This window comes from Scyliorhinus torazame, chromosome 17 (genome assembly GCF_047496885.1).
Source record: "Scyliorhinus torazame isolate Kashiwa2021f chromosome 17, sScyTor2.1, whole genome shotgun sequence".
Classification (NCBI taxonomy): Eukaryota; Metazoa; Chordata; class Chondrichthyes; order Carcharhiniformes; family Scyliorhinidae; genus Scyliorhinus; species Scyliorhinus torazame.
Window position 1 is genome coordinate 108,945,638 of NC_092723.1, and position 21,600 is coordinate 108,967,237.

Below are 21,600 nucleotides of genomic sequence, written 5' to 3' on the forward strand. Positions count from 1 at the left end.
CACAATATACTGATGTTGGAGGGAGGGAATGTTTCTGGTAGTGGTTGGGGTGCTGAGGAAGTAGGCCACTTTGACCTGGATGATGTTGGGTTTCTTGAGTATCACTCGGACATGTGGAGATTATTCCTTCACACTCCTAACTTGCACCTTGTAGATAGTGGACAGACTTTTAGGAGTTGGGAGGAGAGTTACTCGCTGCAGAATTCCCAGCCTCTGCCCTGCTCTTGCAGCCACAGCATTTATATGGAAGATCCAGTTAAGTTTGCCTCACCCCCAGAAATGAGAATCAGCAGCAAGGGATACGGGTGCATTACGCCATTGTGATTTCTGCATCCATTTGCGGGGGTATTCAAAATGTTCCCATGACAATTCTTTACATTTCCTTGTAGGCCAACACAAAAATGTTTGTAGTCAAAACATACAAATGCTGAAAATCTGAAATATAAACTGGAAACGTACAGCATGCCGATCTGAGAGAGAGACATTGCAGGTGGAACCCTTCCTCAGAATTCAACCAAAACAGCTGACGTGCTATCCAATGTGCTGAATAAAAGCTATTATTACAATTATAGCAGGCAATAGCTTGAGTGACCTGGTATCTCTACGGTGGATTCTGGCTGTAATTTCAAGGACTCCAAATCTAGGAAAGACCGGCATTCTTTGACCCGAATCACCTCAACCAGATTCATCATGTGCAGTCCATACATTTTTAAAATTAATTTATAGGACGTGGACATCGCTGGCTATGCCAGCATTTATTGCCCAAACCCAATTACCCTCGAGAAGGTGGTGATGAGCTGCCTCCTTGAACTGCTGCAGTCCCCATGACTAGAAGAGGGCTGAGACAAATTGGAGAGCAGGCAATGGCTCACTGCTTTCTACTCCAGTTTAGTTGTGCAAGTGTAAATTCACTGTACATCGATGTATACATTAAAGTTGCAAATTAAAGTACATCCTTCAGTTTAAAGTATTGACAAATACTGTGCCAAAGGACAGAACAAAAGAGGCTTTAAATACTGAGAAACTGGATAAGATAAACAGCAATCAAGTCTTTTTCAATATTACCAAGTTACACGAGCTGTAATTATGCTGCGGTGCCTGGTTTTACAACATGATAACCAATGTTTTATCCAGTCATGAATGCACAAAAGCCATAATTAAATACGTATTTAGCATTATGGAGACTTTATTCTAAAATTTCAGTTTTAAGATAAAAAAATTAAAAAGGTCTTTGTGTTTTAAAGGCAACTTACCACTTTCACAGAAATGAAAATAACTTGTTAACTCAATATAATGTGGCTTAAAACTCTAAATGTCATGTGGGTGACTTCAAAGCCCAAATAACTTCAACAAACATACATCAAGTAACAAAGCCGTTTTACAGACTACCCTGAGGATTGCAGCATTGTCAGGCACTCTGATACAACATCAGTTCTTTTTGTCAGATTTGGTTTTCTTTTTGACACTGGTTGTCCTTTGTTTCATTTCTCTTATGGTTGCTTTGACTGATCAATCATTGGATTTCCTTCTTCTGCTGAATCAATTTATTTCGGAGCCTCCAAATTCTCTTTGAAGTGCTCACAGAGGTTGCAGGTGCTCATGTTTGTTAGTTTCCTTTGTTTGATGGACTAGTGACGCTGTCACTGTCCTCAAGCTTCTCAGATGCCTGGCCCTCGTTTCCCTGGGTGCAATGTTATGTTGGTGTATTCACTGCTTTTTTGTCTGTTGGAAAGAATGTCTCAATCTCCATTTCTTCAGCTTGCTTATCAGAGTCACTAGGAAAAAAGTCAGAATTTGCAAACAAGAGTATCAATAACTTGATGAAAAAGTTATTCTTTAATGATTATGGTTGCTGTGATGAATGCAGTAATGTTATTAAAAACCCTGGTTTAAAACAGATAGAGGCAGAGTGTCTGCTAAAGCTGTGATTAAGGGGTTGTAAAGTGAGGTAATCATTGATTTTAACCATTTACTTGTTTACAGATAGATGGTTCATGAAACATTGCTTTGATTTTGGCCGCTCCCTGGGGTGTAGATAATTTGAGGGATTGTGTTTAGTCCCTGATAAGCAGGTCACATCTTGCTGTAGAATGCTGTATGATGTAATTAATGGGTGGAGTCAGGTAGTTTGTGAATGGTGCACAATGCTGCCACAATATACTGATATGTTGTGGTGGGGGGGGGAATATTTAGTGTGGTGGTTGGTGTATTGAAGTGGTCCGCTTTGGATTTGCCATAGGATTTTAGTCTGACATTGGTGGGCACGGGAGCAATAGGTCAGAAGATGAGAGCATTGAGGGAGAACTAGGGAATAGGGACAGTGTGGCTCTGAGGCAGAGCAGACGGGGAGAAGTTGCTGAACACAGCGGGTCTGGTGGCCTGAAGTGCATATGTTTTAATGCAAGGAGCATTACGGGTAAGGCAGATGAACTTAGAGCTTGGATTACTACTTGGAACTATGATGTTGTTGCCATTACAGAGACCTGGTTGAGGGAAGGGCAGGATTGGCAGCTAAACGTTCCAGGATTTAGATGTTTCAGGCGGGATAGAGGGGGATGTAAAAGGGGAGGCGGAGTTGCGCTACTTGCTCGGGAGAATATCACAGCTATACTGCGAGAGGACATCTCAGAGGGCAGTGAGGCTATATGGGTAGAGATCAGGAATAAGAAGGCTGCAGTCACAATGTTGGGGGTATACTACAGGCCTCCCAACAGCCAGCGGGAGATAGAGGAGCAGATAGGTAGACAGATTTTGGAAAAGAGTAAAAACAACAGGGTTGTGGTGATGGGAGACTTCAACTTCCCCAATATTGACTGGGACTCACTTAGTGCCAGGGGCTTAGACGGGGCGGAGTTTGTAAGGAGCATCCAGGAGGGCTTCTTAAAACAGTATGTAAACAGTCCAACTAGGGAAGGGGCGGTACTGGACCTGGTATTGGGGAATGAGCCCGGCCAGGTGGTAGATGTTTCAGTAGGGGAGCATTTCGGTAACAGTGACCACAATTCTGTAAGTTTTAAAGTACTGGTGGACAAGGATAAGAGTGGTCCGAGGATGAATGTGCTAAATTGGGGGAAGGCTAATTATAACAATATTAGGCGGGAACTGAAGAACATAGATTGGGGGCGGATGTTTGAGGGCAAATCAACATCTGACATGTGGGAGGCTTTCAAGTGGCAGTTGAAAGGAATACAGGACAGGCATGTTCCTGTGAGGAAGAAAGATAAATACGGCAATTTTCGGGACCCTTGGATGACGAGTGATATTGTAGGCCTCGTCAAAAAGAAAAAGGAGGCATTTGTCAGGGCTAAAAGGCTGGGAACAGATGAAGCCTGTGTGGAATATAAGGAAAGTAGGAAGGAACTTAAGCAAGGAGTCAGGAGGGCTAGAAGGGGTCATGAAAAGTCATTGGCAAATAGGGTTAAGGAAAATCCCAAGGCTTTTTACACGTACATAAAAAGCAAGAGGGTAGCCAGGGAAAGGGTTGGCCCACTGAAGGATAGGCAAGGGAATCTATGTGTGGAGCCAGAGGAAATGGGCGAGGTACTAAATGAATACTTTGCATCAGTATTCACCAAAGAGAAGGAATTGGTAGATGTTGAGTCTGGAGAAGGGGGTGTAGATAGCCTGGGTCACATTGTGATCCAAAAAGACGAGGTGTTGGGTGTCTTAAAAAATATTAAGGTAGATAAGTCCCCAGGGCCTGATGGGATCTACCCCAGAATACTGAAGGAGGCTGGAGAGGAAATTGCTGAGGCCTTGACAGAAATCTTTGGATCCTCGCTGTCTTCAGGGGATGTCCCGGAGGACTGGAGAATAGCCAATGTTGTTCCTCTGTTTAAGAAGGGAAGCAAGGATAATCCCGGGAACTACAGGCCGGTGAGCCTTACTTCAGTGGTAGGGAAATTACTGGAGAGAATTCTTAGAGACAGGATCTACTCCCATTTGGAAGCAAATGGACGTATTAGTGAGAGGCAGCACGGTTTTGTGAAGGGGAGGTCGTGTCTCACTAACTTGATAGAGTTTTTCGAGGAGGTCACTAAGATGATTGATGCAGGTAGGGCAGTAGATGTTGTCTATATGGACTTCAGTAAGGCCTTTGACAAGGTCCCTCATGGTAGACTAGTACAAAAGGTGAAGTCACATGGGATCAGGGGTGAACTGGCAAGGTGGATACAGAACTGGCTAGGCCATAGAAGGCAGAGGCTAGCAATGGAGGGATGCTTTTCTAATTGGAGGGCTGTGACCAGTGGTGTTCCACAGGGATCAGTGCTGGGACCTTTGCTCTTTGTAGTATATATAAATGATTTGGAGGAAAATGTAACTGGTCTGATTAGTAAGTTTGCAGACGACACAAAGGTTGGTGGAATTGCGGATAGCGATGAGGACTGTCTGAGGATACAGCAGGATTTAGATTGTCTGGAGACTTGGGCGGAGAGATGGCAGATGGAGTTTAATCCGGACAAATGTGAGGTAATGCATTTTGGAAGGGCTAATGCAGGTAGGGAATATACAGTGAATGGTAGAACCCTCAAGAGTATTGAAAGTCAAAGAGATCTAGGAGTACAGGTCCACAGGTCATTGAAAGGGGCAACACAGGTGGAGAAGGTAGTCAAGAAGGCATACGGCATGCTTGCCTTCATTGGCCGGGGCATTGAGTATAAGAATTGGCAAGTCATGTTGCAGCTGTATAGAACCTTAGTTAGGCCACACTTGGAGTATAGTATTCAATTCTGGTCGCCACACTACCAGAAGGATGTGGAGGCTTTAGAGAGGGTGCAGAAGAGATTTACCAGAATGTTGCCTGGTATGGAGGGCATAAGCTATGAGGAGCGATTGAATAAACTCGGTTTGTTCTCACTGGAACGAAGGAGGTTGAGGGGCGACCTGATAGAGGTATACAAAATTATGAGGGGCATAGACAGAGTGGATAGTCAGAGGCTTTTCCCCAGGGTAGAGGGGTCAATTACTAGGGGGCATAGGTTTAAGGTGAGAGGGGCAAGGTTTAGAGTAGATGTACGAGGCAAGTTTTTTACGCAGAGGGTAGTGGGTGCCTGGAACTCACTACCGGAGGAGGTAGTGGAAGCAGGGACGATAGGGACATTTAAGGGGCATCTTGACAAATATATGAATAGGATGGGAATAGAAGGATACGGACCCAGGAAGTGTAGAAGATTGTAGTTTAGTCGGGCAGTATGGTCGGCACGGGCTTGGAGGGCCGAAGGGCCTGTTCCTGTGCTGTACATTTCTTTGTTCTTTGACAAGATTGGTTTTCAGCTGGCTCTTAAAAAGTTCTCTTGAAAGGTCTTTGCACAGAGAAAAGCAAGTAAACCTGATTAACTTTATTCATACGTGGTCTTTGAACTATATTGGTTTGCTTAACATAAGAATCATAGAGGGGCGCAGTGGTTAGCACTGCTGCCTACAGCGCTGAGCACCCGGGTTCGATCCCGGCCCCGGGTCACTGTTTGTGTGGAGTTTCCTCATTCTCCCTGTGTCTGCATGCGTTTCACCTCCACTACCCAAAGATGTGCAGGTTGGGTGGATTGGCCACATTAAATTGCCCCTTAATTGGAAAAAAAATAATTGGGTACTCTAAATTTATTAAGCAAAACATAGAATCATAGAATACTTACAGTGCAGAAGAAGGCCATTTAGCCCATCGAGTCTGCACCGACCCTTGGAAAGAGCACCCTACCTAGGCCCACGCCCCGACCCTATCCCACTAACCCAGTAACCCCACCTAACCTTTTGGACCCTAAGGGGCAATTTTTCATGGCCAATCCACCTATTCTTTTGATTGCGGGAGGAAATTGAAGCACCAGGAGGAAACCCATGCAGACACGGGGAGAAAGTGCAAACTCCACACAGTCACCCGAGGCCGGAATTGAACCCGGGTCCCTGGCGCTATGAGGCAGCAGGAACCACTGTGCCGCATATAGAATATACAATGCAGAAGGAGGCCATTCGGCCCATCGAGTCTGCACCGACCCACTTAAGACCTCACTTCCACCCTATCCCCATAAACCAATAACCCATCTAACATTTTTGGACACTAAGGGCAATTTAGCATGGCCAATCCACCTAACCTGCACGTCTTTGGACTGTGGGAGGAAACCGGAGCACCCGGAGGAAACCCACACAGACACGGGGAGAACATGCAGGCTCGGCACAGACAATGACCCAGCAGGAATCGAACCTGGGACCCTGGCGCTGTGAAGCCAGTGCTAGCCACGTGTGCTACCGTGCTGCCCCATACTGTCCCACCTGCATAGATAGTTGCAGGTGTAGGGAGTAAGTTAAAGCTTTTCCTTTTATTCAACTACTAACTGTAAAGCTGTTATTTTGTTGCTAATGTGATTTATTCTGTGTTTAAATTAAAGTAAAAATACCTATTGGTTAATGTTATCATTCCTGTGGCAAAGTAGCCTTTCCTCACAGTTTTACAAACCGCAAAATTGTTGGTTACTTGTCCAGGATCCTAATAGTTACCAATGCTTTGGGCCTGAACTCCACAGCTCAATCCATTATTCAGTTCAAATCCCAATTTCTGGAGGGGAGGGAGTTAAAGGTGGTGGTGGCATTAGATGCAATTGACAGAGTGGAGTGGAGCTATTTGTTTATGGAACTGGAGAAGTTTGGGATTGGGCCTAAGTTTGTGGCTTGGATAAAACTGCTATACAAGGATCTGACCGCTTGTGTCCAGACAAATGAGACGCAGTCAGAGTACTTCCCACTATTCCTAGGAACGAGGCAGGGGTGCCACATGTCCCCCCTTTTGTTCACGTTGGCGATTGAGCCCTTGGTGATTGCGGGCTTCTGGAGGGCGATAGTGAGGGCAGTGGAGCACAGGGTGCCTTTGTACGCAGATGATTTGCTGTTGCACATTTCAGACCCAGGTTCATCGGTGAGGGACATAATGGGGTTGTTAGGGAAATTTGGGGCGTTTTCAGGGTATAAATTGAATGTAGGGAAGAGGCAGTATTTTGTTGTGTCTTCTTCAGGTGTAGGGACGGTAGTGGAAGGGCTGCCATTCCGGGTAGCAACTCACTTTAGGTACTTGAGGGTACAGGTGGTTGCCCTAGGGAGGGTGAACTCTTCCTCCTCTTGCGCGAGGCTTAGCCTCATACAATTTAAGGTGTTGCATAGGGCTCACATGACCGGGGCAAGGATAAGCCGGTTCTTTGGGTGCGAGGACAGGTGTGTTAGGTGCTCAGGGAGCCCAGCAAATAACACCCACATGTTCTGGGCCTGCCCAGCGCTGGAGGACTTTTGGAAGGGTGTAGCGAAGACGGTGTCGAAGGTGGTAGGTTCCAGGGTCAGGCCGGGCTGGGGGCTTGCAATATTTGGGGTGGCAGAGGAGCCGGGAGTGCAGGAGGCGAAAAAGGCCGGTATTCTGGCCTTTGCGTCCCTGGTAGCCCGGCGATGGATACTTCTTCAGTGGAAGGATGCGAGGCCCCCAAGCGTGGAATCCTGGATCAGCGATATGGCGGGTTTATTAAATTGGAGGGGGTGAAATTCACCTTAAAGGGATCGGTACAAGGGTTCTTCAGGCGGTGGCAACTGTTTCTAGACTTCCTGGCAGAACGTTAGAAGATGGTCAGCAGCGGCAGCAACCCGGGGGGGATGGTTCGTTTTTTCTTGAGTGGGTGTGTATTTTTGCCTTTGTGCTGATGAAGGCTGTTAATTTATTATTTATGTATATGGGGGGGGGGGGGGGGGGGTTGTTCTTTTCTTTCTGTATTTCGTTGCTGACATGTTGTGAAAATTTGAATACATTTTTTTTTTTAAAAAGAGGGTGCAGGTGGCACGGGATTGGGCTTGACTCCATAAGCTAAATTTCACTAGCCTGGTGGGGAAGGTGAAGGAGGATTTGGGAAGATGGGATAGTCTCTCTTTGTCGTTGGCTGGCCGAGTACAGGCAGTCAAGGTGAATATTTTGCCATGGTTTCTGTTTTTCTTCCTGTGTCTATCAGTCTTTTTGTCAAAGGCATTTTTCCGAGGGGTGGATAGGCTGGTCTCGCTGTTTTTGTGGGCAGGGAAGGTAACGAGGATAAGGAAGGCGGTGCTCCAAAGGGGACGGCAGTCGGGGCGGGGGAGGTGGTTGGCTCTTCCGAATTTGCTGCACTACTACTGGGCAGGGTGCAGGGCTGGAGTAAGGAGACGGAGGCTTTGTGTGTGTGGATGGAGGCGGGTCCTGTAAGGGGTCAGGGCTGCGGGCGCTAAAAACAAAGTATTCCGGGAATCCGGTAGTGGTAACCATGCTGAGGATTTGGGGGCAATTTCTACAGCACTTTAAGTTGAGGACAGGGTCGAGGGTGATGCCGATAAAAGGGAATTCATGAGTTTGAGCCGGGGAGGATGGATGCGAGGTTCCAGGGGTGGGAGGAGAAAGGTGTGAAAGAGATGAAGGATCTGTTTCTGGAGGGGAGGCTCGCAAGTTTGGAGGAGCTGGGGGTGACGTATGGGTTGCAGCTTGCGGAGGGCTTTAGTTATGTGCAGGTGCGGAATTTTGCAAGAAAGGCTTTCAGGAGTTTTCCGGTGGTGCCATCCTCCTTGTTGTTGGAGGAGGTGCTGTCGGTGGGGGGGCGGCGGCTGGAGAGTGGGGTCATTTCAGCGGTCTATAGTAGGATTATGGAGGAGAACAAGGAGCCGATGGAAGAGGTTAAGACCAATTGGGAGGAAGAGCTGGAGATGGGACTGGAAGTAGGATTATGCTGCGAACTCCTGCGAAGGGTATTATTGATGTAAAAATATTAAAATGTTGAAAATGCTGAATAAAGATATATTTTTTTTTAAAAGATCCCAATTTCCTTATCCTAAGTTGGAGACAGACAGCAACGTGGACCAATGGCAGGACAGAAAATCTGAATTTGGCAATCCCAGCCAAGGAGGTGGATCGAGGAGAGATCCTGGGGGGAATACAGAGGTGATGTTGCAGCAGAAGGAAGAGAAGCCAGTGGAGGCATTCCAGCTATAATCGGAAAGACAAGCAAAATCTGTCCCACCTAGACTGAACAATGGAGGAAAGGTATTGAAGGAGGATGGTGCTGTCAACGATGACAAAGACTGCAGGGAAGTCAAAGATGGATAATGTGCAACAATGGCAAGAGAATATCAGCTACTATTGGGGTCAGACCTGTTCTGGAAAGACAGGAATCTGATTGGGAAATTTAAATGAACATTTGTGAGGCAGCAACATATTCAGTTGAGTAGAGAGGTAGTATGGAGATGGTGGGACGGCACTTAGTTGCAAGGACAGATGGTTTGAGGATTTTCTTTTTAAAAGGAGCTGGTCTTGTGATGAAGTTGGCATGTGTAGAGTTGGAGAAGAAAGTGGAGGAAGGCAGGGGTTCAAAGCTAGGCCAGGGCAAAGCCGGATGGGATGAGGGGGTGCCCAGTGGGAGTTTAGTCACAGAGAAGTCGATAAGACAGGGAGACGTTTTAGAGGTAATGGAGGGAGAGTTAAAAAAAAGAACACTTACTGCATTTTATGGGACCTAGCCAGATTGGGTGATGTCTGTTTAAAGCTGGAAGTGCTGAAAGTGATTCCCCGGACATGAGTGATTGACTAGACTCTGGGTTGGGGGTGGGGGTGTATGTGGTCAATGCCAGATTTTGATCAGACAGGACCAGGGGAAACCAAGGTAAGGTAAAGTCACCATAGTCCCAGATGACGATAGGCTGCTTTTCCCAGGGAGAAAGCTGACTGGTGGCGGTTTAACCTGAGGAGCAAGATTGAGAAGGCAGGGCCTTCATGAATAACCTCAGCTAGTACGGGAATTGAACCCACGCTGCTGGCCTCGCTCTGCATCACGAACCACCTGTCTAGCCAACTGAGCTAAACTGGCCCCGCCAGGTGAAACCAAAGGATGCAAGACTACACATTTATTTTTCTCATTTCACTCACATTCCTATTTTTCTCACAATTTCCTGATCAACTAGTTCATGGTACTAACATTTTCTCAAACAATTCCAATGAGTTAAAACTACAAATGGTGGACTTCCAGAGGCGACCATGGAGTGAGTGGTCACACCTTTGGTGGCTCCCGCCCATGGTGTTTTTTTTGCACCTTTTCCCCCGTTAACAGGTGGATGTGAGGCGGAATATAGGTGCAGGAGAGTGAAGGGGAGAGATTGACCCTCTGGTGTATGGAGCTGAGGGCCAGAACCGGTCGAAAAAGAGGGAATCAGTCGATGGAGCTAGTGCGGTGCCTGCGACGCACGTAGAGATGGCGGAGGGACAGGGAACGGCCCTACCGGCTCAATGGTCAACGGACCAGCTGGTTAGCTTAAGAACAAAGAACAAACAAAGAAAAGCACAGCACAGGAACAGACCCTTTGGCCGTCCAAGCCTGTGCCGACCATGCTGCCCGTCTAAACTAAAATCTTCTACACTTCCTGGGTCCGTATCCCTCTATTCCCATCCTATTCATGTATTTGTCCAGATGCCCCTTAAATGTCACTATCGTCCCTGCTTCCACCACCTCCTCCGGCAGCGAGTTCCAGGCACCCACTACCCGCTGTGTAAAACACTTGCCTCGTACATCTCCTCTAAACCTTGCCCCTCGCACCTTAAACCTATGCCCCTATGTCTTGAACAAGAATTTCACCCAGCAACAGAAGGGGAGTCTGGAGGACCTGGCCCAGGCGGTGGATTTGATCAGGATGGTGGTTGACCGTGTGGAATCGAAGCTGGCGGCCCAGGTTCAGTCAATCCAGAAGATGGAGGAGGTGGCAAGGGAACACGAGGAGCAGTTTGCCTCGATGGCAACGGGATGGGGCTGATGCGCGATCAGCAGAGGCAGCTTAAGGAGAAGGTTGATGACCTAGAGAACCAGTCTCGCAGGCAGAATATAAGGATTGTGGGCCTGTCGGAGGGGAGTGAAGGAGCGATGCTGGCGCGTATGTGGGGACGATGCTGGAAAAGCTGCTGAGAGAGTTTGCGTTTGCACGGCCGTTGGTGGTGGATCGAGCGCACAGGGTGTTAATGAGAAAGCCCCAAGGAAACGAGCCGCCGAGGGCAATGGTGGTGCGGTTGCACCAGTTCCTGGACAAGGAACGAATTATGAGGTGGGCCAGGCAGACGAGGCACTACACCTGGGAAGGCAGTGAAATTCGAATATACCAGGTCCTGGGTGCAGAGTTGGCCAAGAGGAAAGAGGGCTTCAACAAGGTCAAGGCAGCCCTCTACAAGAAGGGGGTGACCCGGCACGTCTGTGGGTGACCTATGAAGGCCGGGATTTGTACTTTAGTTCGGCGGTAGAATTTGTGGGGGGGAAGAAAGAGAGAGGACTTTAATACAGTTCTGGATCAGAGACTGGACCGACCGAGCTCGAGGTGAGGAAGGGTGTTGGCTACAGCTAAGGAACTTCAGGGGTTCATGGAGCACATGGTGGGTGGGTAGATCCATGGAGATCTGGCAGGCCAAGAACAAAATAATTTTTGTTTTACTTCCATGTGCACAAGGTATACTCCCGAATAGATTTTTTCGCAGTGGATAAGACTTTGGCAAGGGTGGTAGATGTTGAGTATTCGGCAATAGTGGTGTCGGATCATGTCCCGCACTGGATGGATTTACGAGTGAGCAAAGGGAGGGGGGGGAGCAGCGTCCGCAATGGAGGCCAGGGGGGAGCTTATTTTGATTCAGGCACACAGGGAGAAGGCGGAGTGGGCGGAAATAGAGAGGCTAATGGAGGAAATCCTGCAGGTGGACAGGAGAAATGCAGAGGCCCCGGAGGAAGGGCTGTTTAAGCAACGTCAGAGGCTGCAAATGGAATTCGGGTAAGGCGGTAGGGCAGTTGTGAAGGGTGAGAGAGGCGGTATACGAGTATGGGAAGAAAGCAAGCAGGATGCTAGCGCACCAGTTGAGGAAGAAGAAGGTGGCAAAAGATATTGGGAAAGTGAATGACACAGGTGGGAATACAGTCTTGGACCCAGCGGGGGTGAATGGGGTGTTTAGGGAGTTATATAGTAAATTGTATAAGTCGGAACCCGCAGCCGGGGAAGAGGGGATGAGGCGGTTTCTGGGTGGGTTGGAGTTCCCGAAGTTTGGTGGAGGGTCGGGGGCCCCAATTGGGCTTGTAGAAGTAGTAGCGGGGTTGGAGGCAACGCAATCGGGTAATGCTCCGGGACCGGACGGGTACCAGGTGGAATTTTATAAGAAGTTCGTGGGGGTGTTGGGACCGCTGTTGGTAAGGGCCTTCAATGAAGCAAAGGAGCTGGGAGTGCTCCCCCCGATGTTGTCATAGGCATCGATCTCCCTCATCTTAAAACTGGATAAGGATCTGGAAAACTGTAAGTCGTTTTGGCCGATCTCCCTATCAAATGTGGATGCCAAAATATTGGCAAAGATCCTGGTCACAAGGATCGAAGACTGTGACCCAGGGGTAATAGGAGAGGACCAGACGGGGTTCGTTAAGGGGCGGCACTTGGCGACCAACATTAGGAGGTGGCTCAATGTAATTACGATGGCTCCAGAGGGGCGCGAGACTGAGATGATGGTGGCCATGGTCGCAGAGAAGACCTTTGATTGGGTGAAGTGGGAATACTTATGAGAGGTCCTGGGGCGGTTTGGGTTTGGGCAGGGATTTGTGGATTGGGTCCTGTTGCTATACCTGGCACCGGTGGCGAGTGTGCGGACGAATCGGGTGAGTTCATATTCCTTCAGGTTGCACCGGGGGATGAAGCATGTCCACTTTCCCCACTGTTGTATGCATCGGCTATAGAGCCGTTGGCATTGAGTGTCGAGGGTCTAGCAGGGCATAGTACACGGCTGGGGGGGGGGGGTGGAACACAGGGTCTCGCTCTGCTTCTGTACATATCAGACCCGCTGGGGGTAATTGGAGGGATAATGGGGATATTAGAGGAAGTCGGCTGGTTTTCGGGATTCAAATTGAAGGTGGGTAAGAGTGAGGTCTTTGCGATCCAGGCGAGGGGGCAGGAGAAGAGATTGGGTGAGATGCCGTTCAAGGTGGTGGGAGGGAGCTTTCGATATTTGGGCATCCAGGTGGTGCGGGAGTGGGAGCAGCTGCGTAAACTGAATTTTGGGCGGCTAGTAGAACATATTAGGAGGGGGGGGACATCCGGAGGTGGGACGCACTCCCGTCGTCATTGGCAGGGCGGGTACAGACAGTTAAAATGATGGTCCCCCCGAGGTTTTTGTTTGTTTTCCAGAGCCTCTCAATTTTTATCCCCAAGGCATTCTTCAAAAGGGTGAATGCAGAGATTGCGGAATTTGTTTGGGTGGGGAAAACCCCACGGGTGAAAAAGGTGCTGCTGGAGACGGGGCTGACCCTCCCGAATTTCATTAACTATTATTTAGTTAGGGCAGCACGGTAGCCTTGTGGATAGCACAATTGCTTCACAGCTCCAGGGTCCCAGGTTCGATTCCGGCTTGGGTCACTGTCTGTGCGGAGTCTGCACATCCTCCCCGTGTGTGCGTGGGTTTCCTCCGGGTGCTCCGGTTTCCTCCCACAGTCCAAAGATGTGCAGGTTAGGTGGATTGGCCATGATAAATTGCCCTTAGTGTCCAAAATTGCCCTTAGTGTTGGGTGGGGTTACTGGGTTATGGGGATAGGGTGGCGGCGTTGACCTTGGGCAGGGTGCTCTTTCCAAGAGCCGGTGCAGACTCGATGGGCCGATTGGCCTCCTTCTGCACTGTAAATTCTATGATAAATTCTATGATTATTAGGCGGCGAATAATGCGATGGTCAGGAAGTGGGTAGTAGGGGAGGGGTCGGTATGGGAGCAGGTGGAGGTGGCCTCATGGAAGGACACGGGTTTGCGGGCACTGTTAACGGCACCTCTGCCGTTCACGCTGGCTCGGTACTCCACAAGCCCGGTAGTCATGGTAGCCCTGAGGGTGTGGGGAGAGTGGAGGCAGCACATGGGGTTAGAGGCCTCGGTGTGGGCACCGATATGTGATCACCATCGGTTCGCCCGGGGGGGGGGGGGGGTTTCGGAGGTGGCAGCGGGCAGGGGTTGAGAGATTTGGGTATCTCTTTATTGATGAGGGTTTCCCGAACTTGGAGGAGGAGTTTTGAGTTGCCAGGGGGAAATGGGTTCCAGTATCTGCAGGTGAGGGATTTTGTGCAGTGGCAGGTTTCGACCTACCCGAACCTGCCACCCCAGGCGCTACAGGATAAGGTGGTGTCGAGAACAGAAGTAGGAAAAGGGAAGGTCTCAGAGATCCTTAAGGAGCTGATGGAGTGGGAGGGAGCCCCAATAGTGGAGGCGAAGAGAAAGTGGTAAGAAGAGCTGGGTGGGGAGTTTGAGGGCGGGTTACGGGGGTGAGGCCCTGAGGAGAGTAAATGCATCCTCGTTGTGCACCAGGCTCACCCTTATACAGTTTGAGGTGGTCCACAGGGCACACATGATTGTGGCCCGGATGAGCAGGTTCTTTGAGGAGATGGAGGACAGGTGTGGGTGGTGTGCGGGGGATCCTGCAAACCATGTCCATATGTTTTGGCATGTCTGAGGCTGAGGGGTTTCTGGCAGGGGTTGGCTCACGTCATGTCAGAGGTCTTAAAAATGAGGGTGGTTCCGAGTCCAGAGGTGCTGATCTTCGGTGTGTCGGAAGACCCGGGAGCCAGGGGGTGAGTGAGGCCAATGTCCTGGCTTTTGCCTCCCTGGTGGCCCGGAGACGGATCTTACTAGGGTGGAGGGACTCGGAGTCCCCGAAGTTAGGGGTGTAGGGTAGCGACATGGCAGGGTTTCTCAGACTCGAAAAAATGTAATTTGCCTTGAGAAGTTCATTGCAGGGTTTTGCTCGGAGGTGGCAGCCATTCATCGACTTCTTCGAGAAAAATTAATCTGTTAGTGGGGGGGGGTGGGGGGGGGTGGAAAGGGGAGGCATGGGAGAGACGTGTGAGGACAGGAGAACCAACAGAGCAAAGGGGAGAGAAAAAGACAAGCACTTTACTTTAAAAATTACATCTGGGACTTTTCCTTTCGAACCAAAAAATATTGATTTTTAAAAGATCCGGACGACTGTGGTTTCTGGGTCCTAGCTGAGGGCTCGCCAGGAAGTCTTATTTCAACCGGGCGTCATCAGCTGTTGGTAATAAGAGTCTTCTAGCATGGCCCTCTTGAGATTGAGCAAGTTGTGTAGTTGGGGAAGGTGACATGGTTTGTGTAAGCCATGTTGTGGTCTGTGCCCGGGGGTTTGTTGGTTGTACGGTTGTGTTTTTATTTTTGTTGAAATTTGATGTTTAAATTTGTTACAATTATAAATGCCTCACTAAAATATTTTCTTTAAAAAAAAATACAAATGATTTAATTGTGACATGTATCAATCAGAGGTTGAAAGTTTGCCAAAACACTTCCTTTGCAATTACCAGAATTCATCAATTTTGCAATTTACTGCATCACCAAATTAAGGGTCTTTAACCTTCCGGTCTTACCCACTGTATAATTTCCAGTCTGTGGGCAGGCGGGACTGGAAAATCCCACTCTTTGTCACACCACTCCCCTGCAGTTATTTATAGCCTTGTACACACCTGGATTTCTCAATCAGTCGCATACTCTGCCACATATAATCCAAAAACATGGAGGCCTGGAACAATCTGCTGAGCCGCTGGAAGTGTCGCTCTGGAAGTATTCAATAAAAGGCAATCAGCTGCATAGATCTAGTGACAATGCAATAAAATTCTGCCTCAAACTAATATGAAGAGAAGAATAAACACTTAGAGAAGCTTACATTTCACAAAAAAAAAGATAAATTCAATAAAGAGAGAAAAAAACATCCAGGTGGAAATGTTCGGGATTTCTCAAACAAAAAATACTGGATATGCACAGACCAGAGACCAGCAAAGGGGAGAGAAAAAGACAAGCACTTTACTTTAAAAATTACATCTGGGACTTTTCCTTTCGAACAAAAAAATATAGATTTTTAAAAGTTTCCGGACGACTGTGGTTTCTGGGTCCTAGCTGAGGGCTCGCCAGGAAGTCTAATTTCAACCGGGCGTCATCAGCTTATGGCCACTGTTGGTAATAAGAGTCTTCTAGCATGGCCCTCTTGAGATTGAGCAAGTTGTGTAGTACAATAGTGTTATGAAATAAGAATTGACATGGGGTTAAGAGGCAGAAAAAAGAAAACCCCAAAACAACCGTGTACAACAAAATGCCCAACATTCTTCTTGATTCTGTTTCTGTGGCCATGCGCGAAAGGTTCACAAGCTGAATTTGGGCAAGGGTGGGGTTTTGTTTACATGTGATGTCCTGCACCCTCGATTGCCTTACTTTCATTTTCCAGCTAGACTGACACACACTTGAACAAGGCAAAATAAAAGGCATAAACTACAGAAAATGGATACGTTTCATAAACTATGTAGCTCGTCAACCAAGTAATAGTGAAGAACACATACATTTAATACAAAAAGTACATTTAAGAAAATTGATATAAACCAACAGGGCAATTGTCTAATTACCAGTATAGGGGATTAATCCCTCAAGAGCAGCTTTGATCCCATTGTATTGAAGAAGTTGCTCAGGTGTTTCATTTCGCAGAAGGATCTGGATAATAGATTGCGCTTCATGACAGTTTTTAGAGTTTGTGTTCCATATGATGCAGAACTTTAACACAGACTCTAAGGAAAATAAAACACAATGATCAGTCGTTCTTTTCCAAATCTTACAAACTGCAATCTTTTAGGATTTTTGCTGGGTAAAGTTTTATGGACGAATCACTTTTCAACTATTAATATAGCCATATAAAAAGAAGCAAGGGCTGAAGCCTGCATTTCCATTGGGCTACGCCTTTCATTCCAAGCCCAAAGCTGGTCACACCAGCTCAAAGGATGGTTAATCTTGAGCACTTGCGTTGGTTTAATAAACATTGTGCTAGAAGCACAACTGTCCACTAAAACTAACAAAACCACCAAATCAATCAATCATCACAGCGAAGTCCACTAATTGCAACAGTTTGCAGGTCCTCTGGCTCTTAAAATTAAATTTCTTTTTAAGTAAAAGAACACCAGGAGACATCTTTAAAATGCTTTAAAAAATTATCTTTATTTTTAAAAATAAATTTAGAATACCCTATAGGTACCCAGGCCGGGATTGAAGCTCGATCCTTGGCGCCATGTCTCTTCCAAAAAGTAGCCCAAATGCAGTGGTCCATGGAAGATTTCACCTTTGGCAATCATGTAAATTAATTTGGGTTGAAATTTCAGCCAAAAGACCTTCTGGAAAATAGTGTAGTTTAGCTCAAATTGCTCACTTTTGTATGCCCATCTCCTTGAGATGAAGGCCAATGTTCCATCAGATTTTACAGTCACTTTTTGTCTCTTTGGACTGCAGTGGTTTGAGATTGTGGCTCACCACCACCTTCAAGGGCAACAAGTGTTGGCTGAGCCAGCAACGCTCGCGTTCCTCGAAAGAATGAAACAAAAACTAGCTTGTCGCGAAGTGCACGTAAAAGCTATGGAGGAGCCAAAATATGTAAGTGTCTGAGTCTCTCATAAATAAGAAATTTAAAGACCATAAGACATAGGAGCAGAATTAGGCCACTCGGCCCATCGTGTCTGCTCCGCCATTCAATCATGGCTGATATTTTTTCATCACCATTTTGCTGCCTTCTCCTCATAACCCCTGACCCCCTTATTGATCAAAAACCTATCTATCTGTGTCTTAAAGATACTCAGTGATTTGGCCGCCACAGCCTTCGGCAGTAAAGTGTTCTACAGAATCATCACCCCCTGAAGAAATTCCTCCTCATCTGTTTTAAAGGATCGTCCCTTTACTTTGAGATTGTGTCCTCTGCTTCTAGTTTTTTCCTACAAGTGGAAACATCCTCTCCACGTCCACTCTATCAGGCCACGCATCCAGGCTTACTTATCCTGTAAGTTTCAATAAGATTCCCCCTCATCCTTCTAAACTCAAACGAGTACAGACCCAGAGTCCTCAACCATTTCTCATACAAGCTCTTCATTCCAGGGATCATTCTTGTGAACCTCCTCTGGACCCTTTCCAAGGCCAGCACATCCTTCCTTAGTTATGGGACCCAAAACTGTTCACAATACTCCAAATGGGGTCTGACCAGAGTCTTATATTGCCTCAGAAGTACATCCCTGGTCTTGTATTCTAGCACTCTCGACATGAATGCTAAATTTGCATTTGCCTTCCTAACTGCAGACTGAACCTGCACGTTAACCTTAAGAGAATCGTGAACAAGGACTCCCAAGTCCCTTTGTGCTTCTGATTTCCTAAGCATCTTCCCATTTAGAAAGTAGTCTATGCCTCCATTTCTCCTTCCAAACTGCATAACCTCACAGTTTTCCTCAATGTATTCCATCTGCCACTTCACTGCCCAGTCTCCCAGCTTGTCCAAGTTCTTCTGTAGCCCGGCTGCTTCCTCAATACTACCTGTCCCTCTACAGATCTTTGTATCATCTGCAAACTTAGCAACAGTGCCTTCAATTCCTTCCTCCAGATCGTTGATGTATATTGTGAAAAGTTGTGGTCCCAGCACAATGAAGAAACCATTTGTCTCTCTCGGGTTCAAAGTAGTGACCTCACACATCCCACATTGAACTCTGGCCCACTCACTTAACCCCTTTGGAACCTTCTTGTAACTTGTATTTCTGTTTTAATTTTATATTTGCTGCAACTCCTTTGCAACGAGAAATACCTATGATACCAGGAAATACAAACCCATACCTTTTTGATCTTGTCGCAACTTTAGTATTGTTGATTCCAGCCTTACTTGTCCATTAGATTCACCAAGAATCGCTGTGAAAAAAATAGGGACAAATAATTACTTTATTTTAATATACTTAAACTTTAATGCAGTATATTTTCAAAGAGGATTTTATTCCTGCAAATGGATCATTGTTGAAGGTGATAATTTATATGATTTTAATATTTTTCTATATCTATATATTATACATTTCTTTTTATTTATTATTCATTTACAGGATGCGGGTGTCACTGGCTAGGCCAGCATTTATTGCCCATCTCTAGTTTCCCTTGAGAAGATGATGGTGAGCTGTCTTCATGAACTACTGCAGTCCCTGAGGGAGTTCCAGGATTTTGACCCAGAAACAGTGCAAGAACGGTGACATATTTCCACGTCAGGATGGTAAGTGACTTGGATGAGAACTTCCAAGTGGTTCAATAAGGAAGCTCACCACCATCTTTACTAGGGCAATGAGAGATGGGCAATGAATGCTGGACTAGCCAACGATGCCCACATACCTTAAATAAATTGGCGGCACAGTGAGTAGCACTACTGTCTCTCAGCGCCACAAATCCAGCCTTGGTAACTGTGTGGAGTTTGCACGTTCTCCTCGTGTCTGCGTGGGTTTCCTCAGGTGCCCCAGTTTCCCCCCACAGTCCGAAGATGTGCAGGTTTGGTACATTTGCCATGCTAAATTGCTCCTTAGCGTCCAAAGATAAGCAGGTTAGGTGGGGTTACGGGGATTTAAAAATTGCAGTGTTAGTTAGCAGACCAGAGAGCATCAAAGCGGATTTTGTAAGTAAATTTTATAAATACCCTAGGACAACACAAGTTGGAACAGCTAGTCATCAATAAGCATCTTAAGAGATCAAAAAAGATTGTGTCCCTCTGACGCTAACAGTCAACCAATTTGGCTGAATATATCCATGAATTGTATTCAATTTGACTTGGTTTTTGGAGCAAGCAATGAGATGGATTAAGAGCTCTACGCTTTGGAGTTGTAATTTTAAGGATGGGATAAAAATTAAAAGGCATAGTATTTTTCCACAAATCTCAATTTGGGTCCTTTGTAGTTGACAGCTCTCCAGAACAACCATTTGTTGTGACGATCTGAAAGGAATTTGCTTGCTCTTTCACAAGATCTGAACTGCAGACTGGACAACTGGACCCAAGTAGGCTGTATCAGGAATTAAGAGCCAGCCGAATTTGATATAGCTAGCTTGCAAGTGGTCACTGCCTGGAGTGTCAGCAGGCTCAGCATGAACTGAGCAGTATAGGAGATCAATAGTTCACACTGCGTAAACCAAATTCTGTTCATTCATATATTCTATACAAGAAATATCAATTTGTTGGCTTGGAATTTTGAGTTTGCTTTCTGTAAAACCTAGTGAGAGATACTGTCGTAAATTTATACCGCAAGGGCCTACATACAATCCTTGGCCACACAATCATTGAACTAGACATTGTCTAGCAACACGGTAGCAAAAGTGGATAGCACTGTGGCTTCACAGCGCCAGGGTCCCAGGTTCGATTCCCCACTGGGTCACTGTCTGGGCGGAGTCTGCACGTTCTCCCTGTGTCTGCGTGGGTTTCCTCCGGGTGCTCCGGTTTCCTCCCACATTCCAAAGACATGCAGGTTAAGTGGATTAGCCATGGACTTCCGGTTGCGGCTATGCCTAGGTAGGTCGCACGGTCGGCAGCTCCCGCCGATAACGGAATTTTAGGCCCTTTTACGGAGCTCCAGCGGCACTTTGACGGCGATTCCCGGTGTGGGAAGGAAACAGTGAGGGTCCCCCAGTGCTGTATGGAATGGACCAGGAGTGGGGCGATCAAAAAAGCGGCTTTGGAGAAGGGGCGTGAAAAAACAAGATGGCGGCTGGCAGGGATCAGGCAGCGTGGGCCCAGTGGTCACGGGAGCAGAAGGAGTTTTTGAGAAGCTGCTTGACGGAGTTAAAGACGGAGATGTTGGCGCCTATGAAGGCGTTGATTGAGAGGTTGGTGGAGACCCAGAAGATGCAGGGGACGGCGATAAAGGAGGTGCAGCAGAAGGCCTCTGATAACGAGGATGAGATTTTGGGCCTGGCGGTTAGAGTGGAGGCGCACGAGGCGCTAAACAAAAAATGGCAGGAGAAGCTGGAGAATAGGTCAAGGAGGCAGAACCTGCGGATTCTGGGTCTCCCTGAAGGCGTGGAGGGGTCGGATGCTGGGGCCTACGTGACCACGATGCTGGGTACGCTGATGGGTGCGGGGGCTTTCCCGCGGCCCCTGGAGCTGGATGGGGCGCACAGAGTCCTGGCAAGGAGGCCTAGGGCCAAACGAGCCGCCGCGAGCTATGGTGGTAAGATTCCACCGCTTCATCGATAAGGAGTGTGTCCTGCGATGGGCGAAGGAGCGGAGCAGCAAGTGGGAGTACACCGAGATCCGCATCTATCAGGACTGGAGTTCAGAGCTGGCCAAGAAGCGTGCGGGATTCAACCGGGCCAAGGCGGTCCTCCACAGCAAAGAGGTGAAGTTCGGGCTGTTAAATCCGGCAAGGCTGTGGGTTACATATCAAGACGGGCACCATTATTTCGATACGCCGGACGAGGCGCGGACTTTTATCAAGAATGAGAAGCTGGACTCGAGCTAGTGGACTGTAGTATGTTGTGGGGGTTGCTGGTGGGGGCTTGGGGGGGGCGGTGTTATGTTGGGGTTTTCCCAGTGTTGCCCCCTTTGCCCATGGCCCTCGAGGCTTTGGGTGAGGTCGCAGTTGGGAAGAGCTGCATCACAGGTGGTGGGGTTGGCCCAGACAGGGAGAGCGGTTTATCCGCTCAATGGAGGGGGGGGGGGGGGGGGGGGGGGGGGGTAGTACCCAAAGCTAGGGAGTTTGAGAGTATTGTGCCTTGTTTTTCTTCTTCATTCTCTGTACACACAGGGTGTGGGGG

General features: G+C 47.6%; 1 protein-coding gene across 1 annotated transcript in view; it reads right to left on the bottom strand.

Annotated features, from left to right (window-relative positions):
- Positions 1-1,168: 1,168 nt before the first annotated feature.
- The window catches only part of tbl3 (transducin beta like 3), a 123,858-nt gene continuing 103,426 nt past the window's right edge, over positions 1,169-21,600 (bottom strand). Inside the window, 4 exon segments of the mRNA XM_072480857.1 lie at positions 1,169-1,775; positions 15,498-15,588; positions 16,428-16,586; positions 18,658-18,729. Of these exon segments, the coding sequence (XP_072336958.1) occupies positions 1,694-1,775; positions 15,498-15,588; positions 16,428-16,586; positions 18,658-18,729 (404 nt within the window). The 3' untranslated portion in view covers positions 1,169-1,693.